At 44.7% G+C, this 20,761-nt stretch overlaps 1 protein-coding gene across 1 annotated transcript in view; it reads left to right on the top strand.

The window, feature by feature from the left end:
* Positions 1-4,521: 4,521 nt before the first annotated feature.
* Positions 4,522-20,761, top strand: part of LOC122552045 (motor neuron and pancreas homeobox protein 1-like) — a 52,538-nt gene continuing 36,298 nt past the window's right edge. The window contains exon 1 of the mRNA XM_043694599.1: positions 4,522-5,136. Within this exon, the coding sequence (XP_043550534.1) occupies positions 4,671-5,136 (466 nt within the window). The 5' untranslated portion in view covers positions 4,522-4,670. The remainder of the gene's footprint in view (positions 5,137-20,761) is intronic.

Below are 20,761 nucleotides of genomic sequence, written 5' to 3'. Positions count from 1 at the left end.
TATATGAATAGGAAGGGTTTAGAGGGATATGGACCAAGTGCTGGCAAATGGGATTAGATTTACTTGGGGTATCTGGTCAGTATGGACGAGTTGGACCGAAGGGTCTATTTCTGTGCCATACATCTGGATGACTGCATGATGCAGTTCTGAAGAAGGGTCACTTGACCTGAAAGGTTAACTCTGATTTCTCTTCACCGATGCTGGCAGAAGTGCTGAGCTTTTCCAGCAATTTCTGATTTTGTTACTGGCAAATGGGTCTAGGTTAGATTGAACTGTCTGGTAGATGTGGACAAGTAGGGCTGAAGGGTTTGTTTCCCTGATGTCTGACTCTACCACCGCTCGACCTAATGGTGACACAGCCCACAAACCTCACATCCTGAGAGGGAATACAATGAAAAATTAGCAGAGCAGGCTAAAGGGGCTTGAATGGCCTCATCCTGTTCCAGTGTTCCTGGATTTCGATGCTTGGAAGTTTCCCGGTGTTGCTGAGTGGTAGTGAACGGCGGTTTTAAAATTAGACAGATGTCTTTACATTAGACGGTAAAAAGGTTGTGAGGCTGTTAGGAATAACTCTGAGCCCATGGGGCATCCGTCACCTTCACTATGGCCCCGTACAGACTGCATTTAGGGAGGGGGTACGTGAAACAGGGAGGGGGGGGGGTGGGGAGTCAGGCTTCAGGGGAGTGATGGAGGGAGAGTAGGTGAGAGTGAAAGCACACATACACACACAGTGAATTCACAGCTAAACCTACTGGCGAAATTCAGAACATAACGAACTCTCCGCTCAGAACCGATTAAAAGAGAACTGGACCGAACGAGTTGGTGAAAAAGAAAATGGGGCACATTTTGCGCCTTTTGTTTTCTTCTAAATCGATTTAGATTCCTCGAAATGAGGGTGAAATAAAACGAGGCGACATTTCCATTCGTTGAACTGACTGCTCTGGGATTACAGTCAAGATTCGAGTGGTGCTGGAAAAGCACAGCAGGTCAGGCAGCCATCCGAGGAGCAGGAAAATCGACAGCCCTTCCCGAAATGTCCACTCTCCTGCTCCCCGGATGCTGCCTGACCTGCTGTGCTTTTCCAGCACCACTCAGATCTTGATTCTAACCTCCAGCGGCTGCAGACCCCACTTCCGCCTGGTCTGGGATTACAGGCTGTCCAAGATTTGTTACAAAACACTATATTTTTCGAAACAGGATCGGAAATTGCTGGAAAAGCTCAGCAGGTCTGGCAGCATCTGTGGAGAGAGAAAGCAGAATTAACAGTCCGGTTCCAGTGACCCTTCTTCAGAATATATTTTTCGTGTCGTTTTAATCTGCATATCCTCTCGACATTTTTTCCCCCGAAGTTGCTTTATGCTGTGAATCTGATGCAGTGATGTAAAAGGTAAAAACAATGACTGCAGATGCTGGAAACCAGATTCTGGATTAGTGGTGCTGGAAGAGCACAGCAGTTCAGGCAGCATCCGAGGAGCAGCGAAATCGACGTTTCGGGCAAAAGCCCTTGGATGCTGCCTGAACTTCCGATGTCAATAACGTGGGACAATTCCCACACTGGCTGACTTGCGGTTAAACCACTACTCTCTCTCTCTTTCTCTCTCCCTGTAAACAAATTAAAAACCTGCGGATGCTGGAAATCAGAAACAAAAGGGCTGCCAGACTTGCTGAGCTTTTCTGGCAATTTCTGTTATTTCTTTGTTTCTCGAAATCAGAAATTGCTTAGAAAACTCTCTCTCTCCCTCCCCCCCACAACCTTATAGAGGTTTATAAAAGCATGAGGGGCCGAGATAGCGTAAATCGACAAGCTTTCTTATTTTGGGAGGGGGGGGGGAGGGAGTCCAGACTTGAGGGCAAAGGTTAAGGGTGAGAGGGGAAAGATATAAAAGAGACCTAAGGGGTTACTTTTTCAGAGGGTGGTACGTGTATGGAATGAGCTGCCAGAGGATGTGGTGGAGGCTGGTACAATTGCAACATTTAAGAGGCATTTGGATGGGTATATGAATAGGAAGGGTTTGAAGGAGTATGGGCCAAGTGCTGGCAAATGGGACTAGATTAGGGTAGGATATCTGGTCGGAAGGGTCTGTTTCTGTGCTATACATCTCTATAACTCTGGATGCTGCCACTCCAGCTGAGATACTCCAGCAGTTTCTGTTTCTGTTTCTCTCTAATGGTCTGTTTGGCGGTTTCTAGGCGAAAGTGAGGACTGCAGGTGCTGGTGGTTAGAGTCAAGAGGGTGGTGCTGGAAAAGCACAGCAGGTCAGGCAGCATCCGAGGTGCAGGATGTTTTCCTGTGTGATTGAGGTCGGGGCTTAGTCTAAGGGGCAGACATTCTCAGATGCGACACTGGTTACTGTCACATCTTCAAACAGTCTGCTTACCTTTTGCCCGCGAATTCAGTCACGGTATAACCGTGGGTTTCGTTCAAAAACAGAACAGAGAGATAAATACCACACACCGTACCCCCTTGGTTTGGTGGCGTCGCCTTTATTTGACTCATATGGCTGCGTTTAAAATGTGAATTGTTTTCAGACGAACTTCAGCCTGGGGAGTGGAGGGGCCTTAAACTCTGCCACTGGTGAGCTACACCTCGGCCCGTGTCTTCTCCCATATAATCGAGATGGGGCCATTCTATCTATCCTGTGCGTGTCAGCCTTTTGCAAATTTAGTCTCTATTACGAGAATAACCTGTCCCCTCCTAAATAATTACATCAATCCCCTTTTAGAAAATCGCCTTTTACCAGCCATTCAGGCAGCGTGTCTTGGTTCAAAATTGATCATTTCCCTCCCCTTGGTCACTGTTCGATTTTCTATACAAGTTTCTCAATGAGGGGGTCCCCTGTTCCTTTCAGTGGAATCGGTTTCCCTGTATTTATTCGATCAGACTCTGAGAGAGATGTTTACAAGCTCCGGAGACTGTACAGTCGAGCGAACCTCCCTTTGAGAAAGCTCTGCCTTTCCTCATTCCCTGCTCCCAATGTCCCTCATCAATCTCGGTCTGTGTGTGTATGTGTGTGTCTGGGCGTGCCTGTGTGTGTGTCTGTGTTTGTGTGTGTGTGTCTGTGCGTGCCTGTGTGTGTGTGTGTCTGTGCGTGCCTGTGTGTGTCTGTGCGTGTCTGTGTGTGTGTGCGTGTGTGTGCCTGATTCTCTGGGTTCAAGGCAATCTCACGGCTGAGCAACCAAAGCAGAGCCAGGGATTTTAAAATTGGGGGGAAATTTGAATGCAGTTTCCGATGTCTAAATTATGATATTCGATTGATTTTAATAATCGATAAAATTTAAATAAACGAAAAATGTGATATCTGTACGCAGGTAACATTCTCAAATTTGAAAATGTCATTTCAATCCACAAACATCCGGGAGAGAACAGTTTAGAAGCAAGTTCAATCTTATTGCTGCATCAGGGATCTGAGGCAGGTCCGGCTGAATATTTCAGTCTTTCTCCGCTTCAGAGAATTGAGGGTTTTTTTGTGGGTTAATTGAGGGGAGGAGGTGGTCTGGAGGCTAATGTGTTAATGAAATGCGGTTTGAGTTGACTCTTCTCCCCGGACATCGCCTGGGGTAGAGGCTGAGATTGTCACAGGGACTGTCAAAGGCAACATGTAGGATCGCCCCTACACCCAGAAAGATCAGAGACAGCGCAGCAGGCGGGAGGCAGCGGCGTGAGATAAGCCGCAAGAAATGTAGGGGATCTCGGACACTGAGACTCCTCTCATTCAAACAAAAAAAAGGGGAGATTTTAAGAACTAAAAGGGACAAGCTGTCAGAAGTGAAAATAAGGAGGGTGGGTGAGACAGATATTCAGAGAACGAGATAGAGACAGGGAACTAAACACTGTTGAGGGAGAATGAAGATAGACACACTAGCAGAGAAACACACAGATAGGGGGACACAGGAACAGATACAGACTGAGTGAGAGGGACACAGAAAGAGAGAGAGACACAGACACACACTCCGAAGAGAGGGAGAGTGAGGGACACACACACACAAACAGACACAGACACCACACACATACACCGAAAGTGAGGGAGATAGAGAGAGAGAGAGACAGATAGACAGACAGACACACGTATATATACACACACTCCGAAAGTCGGAGAGACAGTGAGAGACTCCGAAAGGGAGGGCGAGACAGACAGAGACACACAGACACACTCCTAAAGTGAGGGAAAGGCGGACAGAGAGAGAGAGAGAGAGACGCAGACAGACACACACACAAAGGCAGAGACAACCAGAGGCAGGGAGACACGGGAGAGAAAGTGATCAGCTGTAAAGGAGACAGAGAAACAGGGACAGATTGCGACAGAGAGGGAGAGAAAGTAGCACCCAGAGAGGGGGACTGTGCACACACAGGGAGAGGCTGGCAGTATAACAGAGACTGGAAGACACAGGGTGTCATCCGATGAGAAACCATCTGTAGGAACAAACTGAGCCCAACTGGCGACTGACCCCGCGAGGTTTCTCAGCAGCTCAGAGAGAGAGAGTGGCCCATGTTTAGAGAGTGCCAGTGGGTGGGAGACAGAGAGTGGGCCAGTCCCTGCTGACAGGCAGACAGGGAGAGAGAGAGAGAGAGAGAGCGATCCAGGTAGCAGTTGTACAGGCAGGGTCACAGGTTGTTAAAGAGAGAGAGAGAGAGCGGCTCCAGAATCTCCCCTCCTGCCTGCCTTCACAACATGGAAAAGTCGAAAAACTTCCGGATCGACGCCCTGCTGGCTGAAGAGCCTCCCCGGGCGGTGCCGAGCTCCTCTCCCCCGGTACTGAGCCCCAGTTCGGTGCCCGAGAGTTCCGCGGGGAGCCCCGGCTCCTGCATCCGCACCGAGACGCCTTCTCCCCGGGGGAAAGGGGCCAGTTTACCGCTGGCCAGCAGCAGCAGTATCATTCCCAAACCGGGCTTGCTGAACCTGCAGCCTCCGGGGCTGGGCTCCCTGTCCCACGCTGCTATGTACGGTCACCCGGTGTACACTTACCCGGGACTGGGAGCGCAGCACCCGGCGCTGACTTACGGCGCCTTCCCGCAGTTCCCGCACCCGCATCCCGAGCAACTGAAAGCAGCTGCGGCGGCTGGATCGTTCCAGTTAGATCACTGGCTCCGGGCTCAAGCTGCAGGAATGATCATACCGAGACTACCCGACTACAGCAGTGAGTACCAAATCAGACCAACCCGCTGTCGGACCTGCCTCAACCTTAACCCAGCAGCAACCCTTGGAACAACTTAACAAATCCCCATCAAAGTTTATTCTCAGTCGCAGCGCGTCTCGTAAAGTTTACAAAGGGCGGACTCTATCGGGTTTAACCGAGCGGCTGAGGGCCCGATTTTAACTCGATGCAGATTTAAAATCAGGCCGGTTACAGACCAGTAAAGCCGGCGGTGATTCAAAGCAAGAATTTGTAACCTGAGATGCTGAGAAATGGTAATGCACGCGAGCAAATACAAATAATTTTCGGAAAGAATTGTTAACGACTCGATTAAGCGAATTTGCACGGTTATAGGCAGGAATTTATTGCATTGCAAGAAGGTAGCAGCGGGCGGATGGGCCGAAGATGCCTGTGGATATTGGGTTCGGGGATAAATTAGTTTGTTGTAAAATCATCAACAAATTTTCTCTTCGATTCGCCTGTTGGTAGTTTGTTTCCTATTGTTAGTTTTTTTAAAAATTGCCTTCAGTTTTGCAGTTGCAGGTGGTGAAATATCCGGACAGCATTATGTAGTTAGCAGCCTGTTTCTCTCACACACAGAGAGACAGCAAGTTAGAAAAGTAGTTATTAAGGTATAAATTGTTCAGATCCATCCGTTCAGAGGATTTCTGTTTAGATATTTACCAGGGTGTTGCCAGGGTTGGAGGGTTTGACCTATATGAGACTGAAAAGGCTGGGGCTAGTTTCCCTGGAGTGTCCGAGGCTGAGGGGTGACAGTATAGAGGTTTATAAAATCACGAGAGGTGTGGACTGGGGAAGGAGACAAGGTCTTTTCCCTTGGGTAGGGGAGTCCAAAATAGAGGTCTAAGGTGAGAGGGGAAAGATTTAAAAGGGTCGGAAGGGACGGTGATACGTGTAAGGAATGAGCTGCCAGAGGAAGTGGTGGAGGCTGGTACAATTGTAACATTTAAAAGGCATCTGGATGGGTATACGAATAGGAAGGGTTTGGACGGATATGGGCCAAGTGCTGGCAAATGGGATTAGATTAATTTAGGGTATCTGGTCGGCATAAACGAGTTGGACAAAGGGTCTGTTTCTGTGCTGTACATCTCTATGATTCTGTAACTCGTCCGTCGAATTTCCCCAAGAAACACTTATGATGGACTGAGGGAACAAGCGATTTTCATTCGGTCAGAGAAACTGTGAAATATTACTTCCGTGTGTCAAAATTCTTAGGGGCTAGGCTGGGTAGATACAGAAAGGTAATTTCCCACTGTTGGAGAGTCTAGTACAGTACAAACTTGATGGGCAGAATGGCCTCTTCTGTATTGTATGTTTCTATGATTCTAGGACCAGAGGGCATAATCTCAGAATAAGGGGTTTACCGCAGAGATGGGGAGGAATTAGTTCTCTCAGAAGGTACCTGTGGAACTATGTACCACATAGGGGCGTGGAGGTTGGGTCGCTAAGGATATTCAAGGTTGAGATAGACAGATTTTTATGTTTTTGAAAGCTCAAAGAACTGTAGACGCTGTAAATCAGAAGCAAAAACAGAAATTGCTGGAAAAGCTCAGCAGGTCTGGTAGCATCTGTGGAGAGAAATCAGAGTTAACGTTTAGGATCCACCCTGATTTCTCTGCACAGATGCTGCCGGACCTGCTGAGCTTTTCCAGTAATTTCTGTTTTTGTTTCTTTATATTTTCGATTGGCTTTATTATTGTCACGGCTTTATTATTACAGCGAAAAGTTTTGTTTTGCGTCCAATATAGGCAGATGATACCATACAGAGTGCATTAGGCAGAACAGGGCGAGAAACGCAACGTTAGAGCTGCAGAGAAGGTGAATTACATTCAACATTTGAGAAGTTTTAATCGGGAACTCAAGGGTTATTGGGAAAAGGCAGGAAAGTGAAATTGAGGATAATCAGAATTATCATGATCCCATCGAGCAGTCTCGATGGGCTGAATGGCCTCCTCCTCTCCTATCCCTTCTGGGGTTTTGTACATGTCGGTGTGTTCAATCCAGACCTTTCCCACAAAGTGAGATTGCTTGTGGGTTCTGCGGCTGCATCTGTTGTGTGTTTGAGCGGGGCCAGTTGGGAGAGAATTCCCTGTTGGAATGTTTCAGGCTGAGGGGAAAGCGCCAGCTCAGATCTCTCTCTCTTTCTTCTCAGGCAGCGCCGACATTGATGTGAGATTAAACCTCTTAATCTCCTCGGGTCCAAAGTAATCGGACAGGGGATCGATTTGTTCGGAATTTCACGCACTCCGAAAATCCCGTCCTTTCAAATTTACTCGGGGGGGAGGGGGAAGTTGGAAAGTGAGAAGCAGTCAGCACCGCTTTCTCTATATGATTAATCCGTGCGTGTACACACAAGCAGAGAGCGCGCCGAGATTCTTTAATAACATGCGAATGAAATAGTTTTCGTAACAACTCAAATAAAACAGGAATGGAAATCCCAGGAGGGAAAAAGGACCCAGCACAAGAGAGAAAACCGACTGGAGTTTGTTGATTTTTTTTGGAAGATATTAACTTTAACTCAATTCCCACAATCGCAGCTAAATATTGTGGGATGACGGATTCTGAAACGAACACAGGGCACGCTGGAGAAATTCAGCAGATCTGTGAGAGACCACGTTCTGAAAAGCAGTAACCTCAGACTTGAAACATTAACCTCTGTCTCTCTCTCTCTCTCCACACACCTGCTGAGTTTCTCCAGCAATTTCAGTTCTTGTTGTATTCCGGATTCTTGAGGGATAGGCTGGGGGAGGGGATGGGAAACGGAATGGACGACTGTTCCTATTAGCAGGAGTTCTTTCGGCCCATCGTTATCTGTGTTAGCTCTTTCACAATGGTTTTAAAAGTTTTTTTTGAATTCATGGGTTGCTCGCCATCCCTAGTTACCCCTGGGGGCAGATAAGAGTCAACCTGCCTTCCCTAAAGGACATTAGTGAGCCAGATGAGCTTTGGCGACAATGATCACGATTAGACTTTTGATCCTAGGTTTTTTTTTAAAGAAAAAGAAATTAAATTTAAGTTCCACCATCTGTCGTCGCAGGATTCGGAGCTAGGTTCCCAGAACATTACCTGGGTCTCTAGATTAACAAGCTATCAGGTATTTTTGGGTGTAGTCATAGTTGTAAGTGTGTGTGTCAGTTTTACGCAGACTGTATTAACATCTTCAGAAATTATCCCTGACCTTGCGTGATACTTCCCATGACTGGGACAGTGGCTGCTGTGTGTGTATGTGTGTCTGTGTGTGTGTATGAGAGAGAGGTGTGTGAGAAAGATGTGTGTGTGAGTGCGGGTGTGGGTGTGTGTGAGGTGTGAGAGAGAGATGCGTGTGTGAGATATGTGTGTGAGAGATGTGTGTGTGTGAGATGTGTGTGAGATGTGTGTGAGAGAAATGTGTGTGTATATGTGTGTGTGTGAGAGAGAGAGAGAGGTGTGTGTGTGTTTGTGTGTGAAGAGGCCAGTCTTGTCAAAGGAAATTGTCTTTGTCAGTGTAATTGCTTGTTGGAAGAAATTAGTTCAAAATGCAACTGAAAGCAGGTTGTTTCACGGCCCATTAGCTGAAATGAAGAGATCAGTGTGTATATGTGTAGATAATGCGACTGGTTACACCTCACACCAAGGAGACACAGAGCGAGAGCGAGAGAGAGAGTAGAGACGGCACACACACCAATCCCACACCCGGAGGAGACACAAGGAACAAAACCAGAAACTGCTGGAGAAACTCAGCAGGTCTGGCAGCCTCTGTGGAAATAAAGCAGGGACATAGATTGAAGGGGGGGAAATGACAGAGAGGCCGCGAGGGAAAGATTGGGAAAAGAGAGTGAGAAAGTAGAATAGAGACGGTTAAAACAAATGGAAAGATGCTGCGGAAGATAGTTTGGGGTGCGTGTGTGTGTGTGTTTGTAATGTGGGCTGTGGGAAGAATGGAAGGGAATAACAAAGAGGAAGAGAAGGAAGGAGAGAACAAGCGGTTAGATATTGAAAGAAGAGGTAAAATTAATGCCTAAACGGGAGAAACAGGCAAAAAGATAGAGAGATTGAAAGAGAGAGCTAGAATGAAATAAAAGGAAGAATTGCGGATGCCGGAGAACTGAAACAGAAACAGAAATTGCTGGAAAAGCTCTCTAGGTCTGGTAGCATCTGCGGACAGAGAACCAGAGTTAATATTTCAAATGCAATGAGTTGTAAAAGATGAGAGATTTTTAAAAAAACTTAGCTACACAGGGCTGAAATAAATCTAACTTCCAGAATTACTCAGTATTTATTCCTGTTAAGATAATTTCAGGTTTTAAGACCGTCCTCCCCCAATCCCATTCCATTTCCAGCCTTCCCACATTCATTCGCCCTCATGTGATTGTGGGTGAAACAGAAAGCGAGACAAACTCAGCGCCTGTATCGTTCAGGGATGTGGAACAGTTTTGAGCGTATGATGTTTTGCCTGTGAGCGCCTGTGTTTACTGTGTGGAGGAGGAAGAGGCAGCTGCGGTCTGATTTCAGGGTAAACAATCGAATCTGTTTCACTGGGCAATTGGCAAAAACAAAACAAAGACCTGGAAGAAATCTTCAATTGAAAAGGCCCTCGAGAAAACCACCGTGGGTTTTGGAAAGTTTTAAAAAAAATTCCCGCATGGGTCCGATGGGCCGAATGGCAAATACAACGCTTGCTGAATTTATATGTCCCCCAGGACGCAATACCAAATCCACACAGAGGTCCACTGAGGTTTAAAAGAAAGTTGATCTGGTTACTCTAGATCCCTATCTAAATCTGGAATGTACGAAGTTAAAAATCACGCAACTTTGTACAATTCAATCCAACTCTGGCATCTCCAAATCATAATTCTGGAATGAGAGTTTTGGAAATTGGGGATTAACTGAGAGGTGCCAAATGGAGTTTAATGCGGAAAATTGTGAGGTAACAGTGGTTAGCACAGCTGTCTCACAGCGCCAGAGACCCAGGTTCAATTCCCGCCTCAGGCGACTGACTGTGTGGAGTTTGCACATTCTCCCTGTGTCTGCGTGGGTTTCCTCCGGGTGCTCCGGTTTCCTCCCACAGTCCAAAGATGTGCAGGTTAGGTGAATTGGCCATGATAAATTCCCTGTACTGTTAGGTGAAGGGGTAAATGTAGGGGAATGGGTCTGGTTGGGTTGCGGGTCAGTGTGGACTTGTTGGGCCGAAGGGCCTGCTTCCACACTGTAAGTAATCTAATCTAATTCACTTTGGAAGGAGCAACAGGAATAAAGAGTACTCGGCTAATGGTAAGATCCTTGGTAGTGTAGATGAGCAGAGAGATCTTGGTGTCCATGTACATAGATCCCTGAAAGTTGCCACCCAGGTTGATGGGGTTGTTAAGAAGGCACACTGTGTGTTAGCTTTTATTGGTAGAGGGATTGAGTTTCGGAGCCACTAGGTCATGCTGCAGCTGTACAGAACCCTGGTGTAGCAGCACTTGGAGTATTGCATACAGTTCTGGACACTGCATTATAGGAAGGATGTAGAAGCTTTTGAAAGGGTTCAGAGGAGATTTTCTAGGATGCTGCCTGGTATGGATGGAAGGTCTCATGAGGAAAGGCTGAGGGACTTGAGGCTGTTTTCATTAGAGATAAGAAGGTTGAGAGGTGACTTAATTGAGACGTAAGATAGAGGGTTAGATGGGATGGACAGGGAGAGCTTTTTTCCTCAGATGCTGATGGCTAGCAAAAGGGGACATAGCCTCAATTTGTAGATTTAGGATAGATGTCAGAGGTAGTGACTTTACTCAGAGGGTAGTAGGAATGCCCTGCCTGCAACAGTAGTAGACTCACCACCTTCAAGGGCATTTAAATGGTCATTGGATAAACACATGGATGAAAATAGAATAGTGTAGGTTAGATGGGCTTCAGATTGGGTCCACACATCAGCGCAACATCGAGGGCTGAAGGGCCTGTGCTGTGCTGTAATTTTCTATGTTCTATGTGGGTCAGCCGGCATCCATAGAGAGAGAGAGCAAGATAATGTTTCAAATCTAGACTCGAAACGTTAGCTTGCTCTCTCTCCATGGATGCTGCCTGACCCATTGTGACCTCCGGCATTTTTTGTTTTCAGAGCTAAATCTTAACTTAGGTCAGCACCTCTTGTGATCTTTCCTAACGCCTGTGTGTGGTCACTCTGTCTGGACAATTGATGCACAGCCCGTTGTGAACGCGATGATAAAAGTTACAGCCAATCTCAAATGTTGAATTAATAACATCTCGTGAAGAGAATTCCAAACTTCTTCCAGCCTCCTTCTGTCAGTAAGGAGAGCAGGGCTGCTGCAGGTTTCAATCTGCACTTCCAATGGCTCTACATCTCAAAGATGCCAGGTTTTCAAGTCAACGGGGCAGAGGCTCTCAACAGAAATCTATTTTGGTGAGGGACACACCTTGATCTCTTATTTTGGGAGGAATCCTGTTCTATCTTCTGGTTCCCAGAGGTAAATAGAATCAAAAAATAATATAAACACAGGTGTGGGCAGTCTGGTGCAGAGTCCTTCAACAAAACACCAGGATGGGAGGATCTGATCAACCTGGATAGCCTGCTTAGCAACGTAAAGTGATTCAGGACAGGGAGTTATATTTGGCATCAGGGTTTCCTAAAGATGAAGGAAGAACTGGACTTTATAGTTCTTTTATTTAATTCATTCAGTTTCTATTTATTGCCCATCCCATCTGCCCGAATTAAGAGTCAACCACATTGCTGTGGTTCTGGAGTCATACGTAGGCCAGACCAGGTAAGGATGGCAGTTTCCTTCCCTAAAGGATGCTAATGAACCAGACAATCGAAAAGATCATTAGACTCTACATTCCAATTTTTTTTTATGGAATTGAGTTCAAGTTCCACTATCTGTAACCAACCTTTGAACCCAGGTCCCCAGAACATTATCTGGGTCTTTGGCTGAATAGTCCAGTAGAACCTCTCGGCCATTATTCCTATCCTTTTGTAGGCTGATCCTTGTTTGCAACCCTATTTTCCCTTGAAAATTCCCTTGGACAAAGAATTTGAGAAGAAGTGTTGGAAGATGTAAGCCTGCTTTTCTCTCGAAGATAATCTGAAGTGTAATTGTGGCTGAGTCTGAGAAAAAAAGATAAACCTCTTTAATCCAGCAGCTCTGTTTCTGTTATCATTAACGGGGTGCCTCATGCTAAAGGTAGGTTAGCTCAGTTTGCTGAGACAGTTGAAGTACAGAAAAACAGGGAGAATGCAAAAAAGGACATGACTTGATGAGTTTGTGAGAAATGAGATTGATACGTGCGTGTGTGTGTTCAGAGTGGCAGTTCCGCACTAAAATCATTCCCTCTCCTTCCCCACTGCCTCACAATTTAATCCCCATGTTCCCCCAAACATGACTACTGTAGTGTTAGAGAAATAGTTTTCATTCTAATTGAGAACATTAAGCTTGTCAGAAGCTAATTTCTGTATGGAATGGTATAACTTACTTTTTAATAACTGACAGTCAGGATCAACATTTGGTCTCTACAATGAAAGTGAAGCCTGCAAGAACATGTGGGATTCCTTCACACTGCAGAAATCTGAAACAGGCACAGAGACTGCTGGGGAAACTCAACAGGTCTGGCAGCTCCTGTGGAGAGAGAAGCAGAGTTAATCCAGTCTTCAGAACAGGTCACAATGTTCACAGATAGGAACAAGGATCCTAAGTGAGAATGGGGCTGCTGGTAGTAATCCTTCCACTGCCGAACAAGGGACAGTCGAGCTAAACAGTCAATATGCCTTTGTACAGAATTGGAAAAGACTGCAGTTTCTGTCACAGAGTACAATAGATGCATTAGAGACGGTGGTTTAACCTGAGGGTCACCACACCTCATGTGAGATTAAGAATGATAGTTTTTCACAGTAACATATGCCAGTACAGGTAATTGAACCCACAACATTGGGTATTACTAATCAATTGAGCTAACCTATTTTTAGCATGAGGCACCCCTGTTACTGATTATAAAAACAAAGCTGTTGAATTAAAGAGGTTTATGATTTTTTTTCTCACCACACCCCAGGTATTGATTGCCCCAGTTACTAACCCACTTGCCACTCCAGAGCCAACAGATGTTCAAACAGTCTAAAGACCGTTAGGAATGAGAGGGTTAATTGTTACTTGCTGGTCTGTGTCTAAGTTTAAATTTGTTGTGTTGAGAGGATTTTAACCAGGCCTATTGTTTGACTGAAAATTACTTTAAAAAAACAAAGTTAAAATCACACAACACCAGGTTATAGTCCAACAGGTTTAATTGGAAGCACTAGCTTTCGGAGCGACGCTCCTTCATCAGGTAATTCAGATGAAGGAGCGTTGCTCCGAAAGCTAGCATGCTTCCAATTAAACCTGTTGGACTATAACCTGGTGTTGTGTGATTTTTAACTTTGTACACCCCAGTCCAACACCGGCATCTCCAAATCATGTTTAAAAAAACAGGTTTAGATATCCACTCAAGTTTTTTTTAAAAATGGTTATAATACCCAACAAAACTGATATTAAAGTAGGTTTAGTATTTACTCAGTATAGCATTTTTTAAAAAAAATTATGTTTACTGTTTTGTTCAGTTTTAGATTGATGTAGTTTTATTCCATATTCCTGAATATTACTCCTGCCCTGCTGCTAAATCCAAATGGGCAAATCGCTTTTAATTTGAGATTTGCCTTTGATCAAGATGTAGGAGCTGAGGTAGGCCATTCAGCCCAACAATTCTGGCATTGGGTTTAAGATAGCTGCATCCAACAGGGTAAATACAGGGGTCCAGTAACTGCAGCATTAACCATTTCCAATGGCAATAATGCCATGACCTCTTTGAGTGAGATGACCAATCTGTGGTCAGTATAAGTTTCCACTGAGTAGATACTGGACAGTGGCTGTCCAAAACCAAAGGGCACTACTGGATGGAGAAAACCTATATCCTGTCAGTCTGGGCTGCATTTGATTCTACTGTGGCACTTGGTGACCTATTAGAATATCAGAATAGGTGTAGACCATTCTGCCCTTCTTGTCTGCTCTATCATTCAATAAAATCATGGTAAATCTCTTACCTCAACTTCACTTCCTTGCTCAATCCCTCTATCCTTTATTACCTTAGATACTTTAATTTGTGTTCTTAATAATTGTCCCCCTTTTTTTGTGATGAAAGCTGTTTTAAGATAGCACTCCAGTGAGGAACTTCACAATCTGCATCTAGGCTACCAGTCAACATATTAAAGGGCTATGATGAAATATTAATCTATCATTTTTCTCTGTCCATCAAGGTTCTGTTTATTTCTGTTTAAACAGATGGTGTTGAAACTGTGATGCAAACTTTGGCAAAGTTTCCGAATCATATCTAAAACTCTGTCAGGCACCCTACACGTAGCTGACAGCAAGGCCAGTCAGTTTAACATGATTATTTCCTCTGATGGGCAGCAAGGAACATTAGACGGTATATTTTTCTTTATGTGATGTATCTGCATGACGGAACCATTTGAGCATGTGCAGGTTAAACTTCAATGTGAATTGTGTGTATGTCTCTATGTGAGTTTGTGTCTGCCTTTGTATGTCCCTGTGTGTGTGTGCCTGAATGTGTGTATGTGTGTGGGTATGTGTCTGAATATGGTGTATGTCTGCATGTATGTGTCTATGTGTGTGAATGATTGGTTCTGTGCATGTATCGGTGTGCATGTGTGTGTATGGAGAAAGTGAGGGCTGCAGATGCTGGAGGTCAGAGTTGAAAAGTGTGGTGCTGGAAAACCACAGCCAGTCAGGCAGCATCTGAGGCACAGGAGAATCGACGTTTTGAGCATGAGCCCTTCATCAGGAATGAGCAGAATTCCTGATGAAGAGCTCATGCTTGAAACATCAACCCTCCTCCTCGGATGCTGCCTGACTGGCTGTGTTTTTCCAGCACTATACTTCTTGACGCATCTGTGTGTGTATGTCTGTGTGTAAGTGTAAATGTGCAACTGTGTGTATATGTATGTTTCTGTGCAAATGTATTTGTCAATTTCATTAAATACATGAAAAAGACCATTAGTAAATGACTATTTAGTTCATCAAACTTGCCCCACACTCATGAATCCTGGAGCATCTTGACTGTACATTTCATTCATTAGATTAGGTTACTTACAGTGTGGAAACAGGCCCTTCGGCCCAACACGTCCACACCAACCCGCCGAAGCGCAACCCACCCATACCCCTACATTTACCTCTTACCTAACACTACAGGCAATTTAGCATGGCCAATTCACCTGACCTGCACATCTTTGGACTGTGGGAGGAAACCGGAGCACCCGGAGGAAACCCACGCAGACACGGGGAGAACGTGCAAACTCCACACAGTCAGTCGCCTGAGGCGGGAATTGAACCCAGGTCTCTGGCGCTGTGAGGCAGCAGTGCTAACCGCTGTGCCACCATGCCGCCCAATAATGAGATACAGAGGTAATGTCACTGGACTAGCACACAAAGGCCTAGGTTAATGTTCTAAGAACATCACTTCAAAACCCAACTCTGTGGCTGATAGAATTTAAATTCAATTAGTAAATGTGGAATTGAAAGCTAGTATCGGCGATCGTGATTATGACAGATATTGATTGTTGTCAAAACCCAACTGGTTCACTATTCCTTCCGGGAAGGAAATCTGCCATCCTTACCTGGTCTGGACTACATGTGACTCCAGGCCCACAACACGTGGATGATTCTTAACCACCCTCTGCAAGCCACTCTGTTGAAGGACAATTTGGGATGGGCAGTCAAAGCTGATCTTGTAAGACCATAAATAGAAAATGAAAAATTTTATCTCTTTCATGGAAATCTTGTTCCATTCGGGCACTCGACTGCCACTGATTGGCATTCCCTGTTATTCAGAACCCCAGGGGCAGGGGGCAGAGCAGAGGAACTACCATCACCCTCCTGCCGGTTTGACAGACATTGGGTTCTACCCAACTTGTCTGTGCATCTGAAGCCAATTCTAGGCCAGGCTGGGTAAGGGTGCAGATGGTAGAACCACTTCCCAGAAGGATAGCGGTGAAATTGTTGCATTCTTACAATCCATTAGATTAATTGTCATCATAATGGAGAGTAGTTTTATTTCTAGATTTGTTTTTAATTAAGTAATTGTGAAGAAGGCGTTTGGTATGCTTTCCTTTATTGGTCAGAGTATTGAGTACAGGAAATGGGAGGTCATGTTGCGGCTGTACAGGACATTGGTTAGGCCACTGTTGGAATATTGTGTGGAATTCTGGTCTCCCTCCTATCGGATAGATGTTGTAAAACTTAAAAGGGTTCAGAAAAGATTTACAAGGATGTTGCCAGGGTTGGAGGATTTGAGTTATAGGGAGAGGCTGAACAGGCTGGGGCTGTTTTCCCTGGAGCATTGGAGGCTGAGGGGTGACATTATAGAGGTTTACAAAATTATGAGGGGCATGGATAGAATAAATAAACAAAGTCTTTTCCCTGGGATCGAGGAATCCAGAACTAGAGGGCATAGGTTTAGGGTGAGAGGGGAAAGATATAAAAGAGACCTAAGGGGCAACTTTTTCACGCAGAGAGTGTAACGTGTATGGAATGAGTTGCCAGAGGATGTGGTGGAGGCTGGTACAATTGCAACATTTAAGAGGCATTTGGATGAGTATATGAAGTGGAAGGGTTTGGAGGGATACGGGCCGGGTGCTGGCAGTTGGGACTAAATTGGGTTGGGATATCTGGTCGGCATGGACAGTTTGGACTGAAGGATCTGTTTCTATGCTGTACATTTCTATGACTCTATGACTCTATAACTGGATTTAAATTTCCCAGCTGCCATGTTGGGGACTCCTGTCTTCGGATTGTAATGCGTTATTAGATTATGAGTTCAGCCAATCATCATGTGATGCTGAATTTGATACATCTTGTCATTTGCAGACTGTCACCAGGAGAATAACTGTCTGCAGAGCTGTCAGATTATTATAAAAACATAATTTTCATGAATGCTCATCAAGGATGGGAAGGCCAGTCAGGACTACATTTGACTCCTGTCACACACGTTGTGGTTGACTTCCAATATCCTCCGAAATGCCATGACAAGCTGCAGAGTTATTAAAGATCAATAATTTTGGCAAACCAAGCAAAACGTCCACTGCCTCCACCTTCTCATGCCAAATATGGAGGGACAGTCAATGTCTTTGGAACTCTCTTCCTCAAAAGGTGGTGGAACAGAGTCGTTGATTATTTTAAAGGCGAGGTAAAAGGATTCTGGATAGGTAAGGTGTGAGAGATTATAGTGGGTAGGCAGGACTGTGGAGGAATCAGATCAGCAATGATCTGGCTCAGTGGTGGTGTAGATCCAAGGGGCCGGGCTTATGCTCAAAATGTCGACTTGTCTGCACCTTGGATGCTGCCTGACTGGCTGTGCACTCCCAGCACCACACTCTTCAACAAGGGGCCATGCAGCCTACTCCTAATTCTGTCTCCACATGTATATATGGGGCTGTGCCAGCATTACTCATATTCTAAGAATTAATGTAACAAAACTTGACTGTTGTGTATAAAGGGAGGGAGAGAGAGAGACAGACAGGATAAAATTCCATAGAATTTCAAGTCTTTTTGTTCCATTCATTCTCAGGACGTGGGCATTACTGGTAAGCCTGCCTGAGAAGATAGTGCTGTATCTCCTAAAGCCTTGAGTAATTCAATACAACTGAATGGCTTGCTAGATCATTTTTTGTGGGTGCACATTAGGCAGCCACATTGCTCTGGGATTGGAGTGACATGTAGGCCAGACAGAGTGAGGATTGCATTTATGTGGCATTAGTGAAACAGTTCAGTTTTGTTGTGGCAATCTAACAACTTTATAGTTATGTCTGTTGGCCCCAACATTTTTTTAAAAAGGACTAAATTCAAATACTTAAACTAGTGGGAATTAGGACCCATATTCTCCTGGATTATGAGTCCATGGTTTTGGATTATGAACTCTGTTACATGGCCACTGCACTAAATATCCATTGAATATCCTCAGACTGGGTAGATTTTTCAATTAGTGCGGCTAACACACACTTGCATTGTATTTCCTTGAGCCTTATTTTTAGACAGCTGCTATTATCCAGTCAATTTTGACTCTTGTACAAAGATAGAACAGGAGCATATTGTGTGTAAGTGACACGGACAATTGTAAGTATACAAGCAGATGTTCTTACTCTGAACACTGCCACTCATTGACACAGAAGTGAACATTGGAATAAAATCAAATCATTGCAGATCTGAAATAATAGCAGAAAGTGCTGGCGAAACTCAGCAGGTCTGGCAGCATCTGTAGAGAAGAGTCATACTAGACTTGAAATGCTAACACTGATTCTCTCTCCACAGGTGCTGCAACCTGTTCTGAATGTTTCCAGAACTTTCTGCTGTTTTCAAGTTACTACAACAAAGTCTATATTCACAGAGTTATCCCTTCCCCAGAAGGTCAACAACAATTAATTCAAGTCTCCATAATCTAACCAGACCATAGGGCTGCTCTCTCATTAGACAGAGAGAAGATTGGTGGTGGTTTAACCTGAGGGTCACCATGGCTCAAGAGAAGTTGAGAAAGAGAGTCCTTCTTGGTAACGTCAGCCGGTGTGGGGATTGAAGCACATTAGCAAACTGCAGAAACAACAAAACAAATTAATGCCTCAAATTAAAATTTCTAGCAACTATTCCATGTCTTTAAAAAGACTCTAAGCCTAGGACTTTGTGATGATGGGTTTTTGATGCATCGCAATGGGTCGCTTCTGAGCGGGAAAGTCTTGGGTTCCACTTGAAGACAAAAGTCAAGGTTTACACTCCCGGTGCATTGCTGAGGGAACATTGCTGTGTTGGAGTGCTGTCTTTTGGAGCAGATATTAAAACAAACCCTGCTACAATAACACCAGAATGGCAACTTGTCACAGAAGCAGTCAGGCTTACCTGTGCACTATAGTTAAAAAATCACACAATACTGGGTTACAGTCCAACAGGTTTATTTGGAAGGAGCGGCGCTCCAAAAGCTAGTGCTTCCAAATAAACTTGTTGGACCATAACCTAGTGTTGTGTGATTTTTAACTTTGCCCACTCCAGTCCAACACTGGCTGCTCTGCATCATGCCTGCACTCTATAGGCACTGTGGTTTCCAGGAACAGGTATCAAGTTGAGGCCATTCAGCCCCCTTGGGCCAGTTCTATTATTCATAGAGATGACGGGTGATGTGCATTTTGGCTGCATTTACCCACTTTGTTCCTGTAACCCTTAATGCTATGACCTAATAACTTTCAACTGACCCATCCGACTGATCAATTTTTGTATGAAAGAATTCCAGATTTCTCTACCTTATTTTGTGAAGTGTTTCCCGACATCATCCTTAACTGGCTTAACTAAAACATTAAGGTAAAATCCCCTTTTTCTGGACTTGTAGAATATCAGATGGTTTTCTAGAGTGTTAAAATAGTCTTAAAATCATCTTGCACTGTTTCTAAGTCACTTGGCTGTTAAGAAGTCTAACCTATGGAATGGGGCACACAGTAATAAACACAACATAAAGAAATCAAAGCTGGCTTTATGAGCTAGTTAGGCGTTTGACACGCAGGGCGAAAGGGCACACCACTTTAGGTCATTCATTCAAGTGGACTAGCAGGAAATTAGGGTAATAAGAGGAGCATAGCTCACTCTTAACACAACAATTCATGACATAGAGTGAACAGAGAAACACTTATACACAAAGTGAGGGATTTGTCAGATGTGCACTCCTGTGGATACCGTTGCTGATACTGTTTAGCTGGCCAGTCTTCATTTTCTCTCGCTCTGTCCGACACTGGGAGCTAGTCAGAGCAAGATTTATGACCGAAAGAGAGACAGATTCCAAATCTATTCCAACAAAGGGTGGGGGAGGGGGATGACTCCTTCTGTAGTTCAAGCAGGAACAGGATTCCCTGAATCTCTCTAGTCTCACCAATCAGAAAGAGTGTTAAGAAATTGCTTAACTAGAGGAATTTCTACTCCACCCAGTGCGAACATATTCAAATAATCTACTTTAGAGGTCAGTAATGTTTGACTAGTTCATATTGACGGACATAATCCATGTTGAAAAGAAAATCATAGCATGTTGGTTGTTGTAAAGCCACTCTGTGTGAACTGATTGTGTTCTCACACTTAGCGTAAGCAATTTACTCACCCTCTCGTGTCAAGAACTTCCACTAAGAGCAGTGTCCTCTCTTGTAGGCATGTTTGGTGTTTGTTCTATGCAAAGAGGCTTATAACAGTCATGGCATTCTTTGCAATGGGGCAGGGGGTGGGGGGAAGGACAGAGAGAGAGAGAGAGAGAGAGAGAGAGAAATACCTTTTATTTAAAGGACCTTTGGATATCCCAAAGCACTTTACAGACAATGAAGTACTTTCGAAGTGTAGTCACTTAGAAATACAGCAATCTCCTACAAACAGAGAGGTGATATTGATTAGATCATCTGCCTGTGGTGTTGATTGAGGAGTAAATATTGATCAGAACACCAGTGAATGTCCAAATAATGCCATGGGTCTTTCATATCTCACCTGAGAGGTGAATATCATGTTTTATCCAAAAGACAGCCTTCAAAGTTTGTGAGAAGACAGCCTCTCTAACAGTATAGTGTTCCCCCAATTGATTA

The sequence above is a fragment of the Chiloscyllium plagiosum genome, chromosome 7 (assembly GCF_004010195.1).
Source record: "Chiloscyllium plagiosum isolate BGI_BamShark_2017 chromosome 7, ASM401019v2, whole genome shotgun sequence".
Taxonomy (NCBI): domain Eukaryota; kingdom Metazoa; phylum Chordata; class Chondrichthyes; order Orectolobiformes; family Hemiscylliidae; genus Chiloscyllium; species Chiloscyllium plagiosum.
The sequence above is the reverse complement of the archived record's forward strand: the minus strand, read 5'-3'. Positions and strand labels throughout refer to the sequence as shown.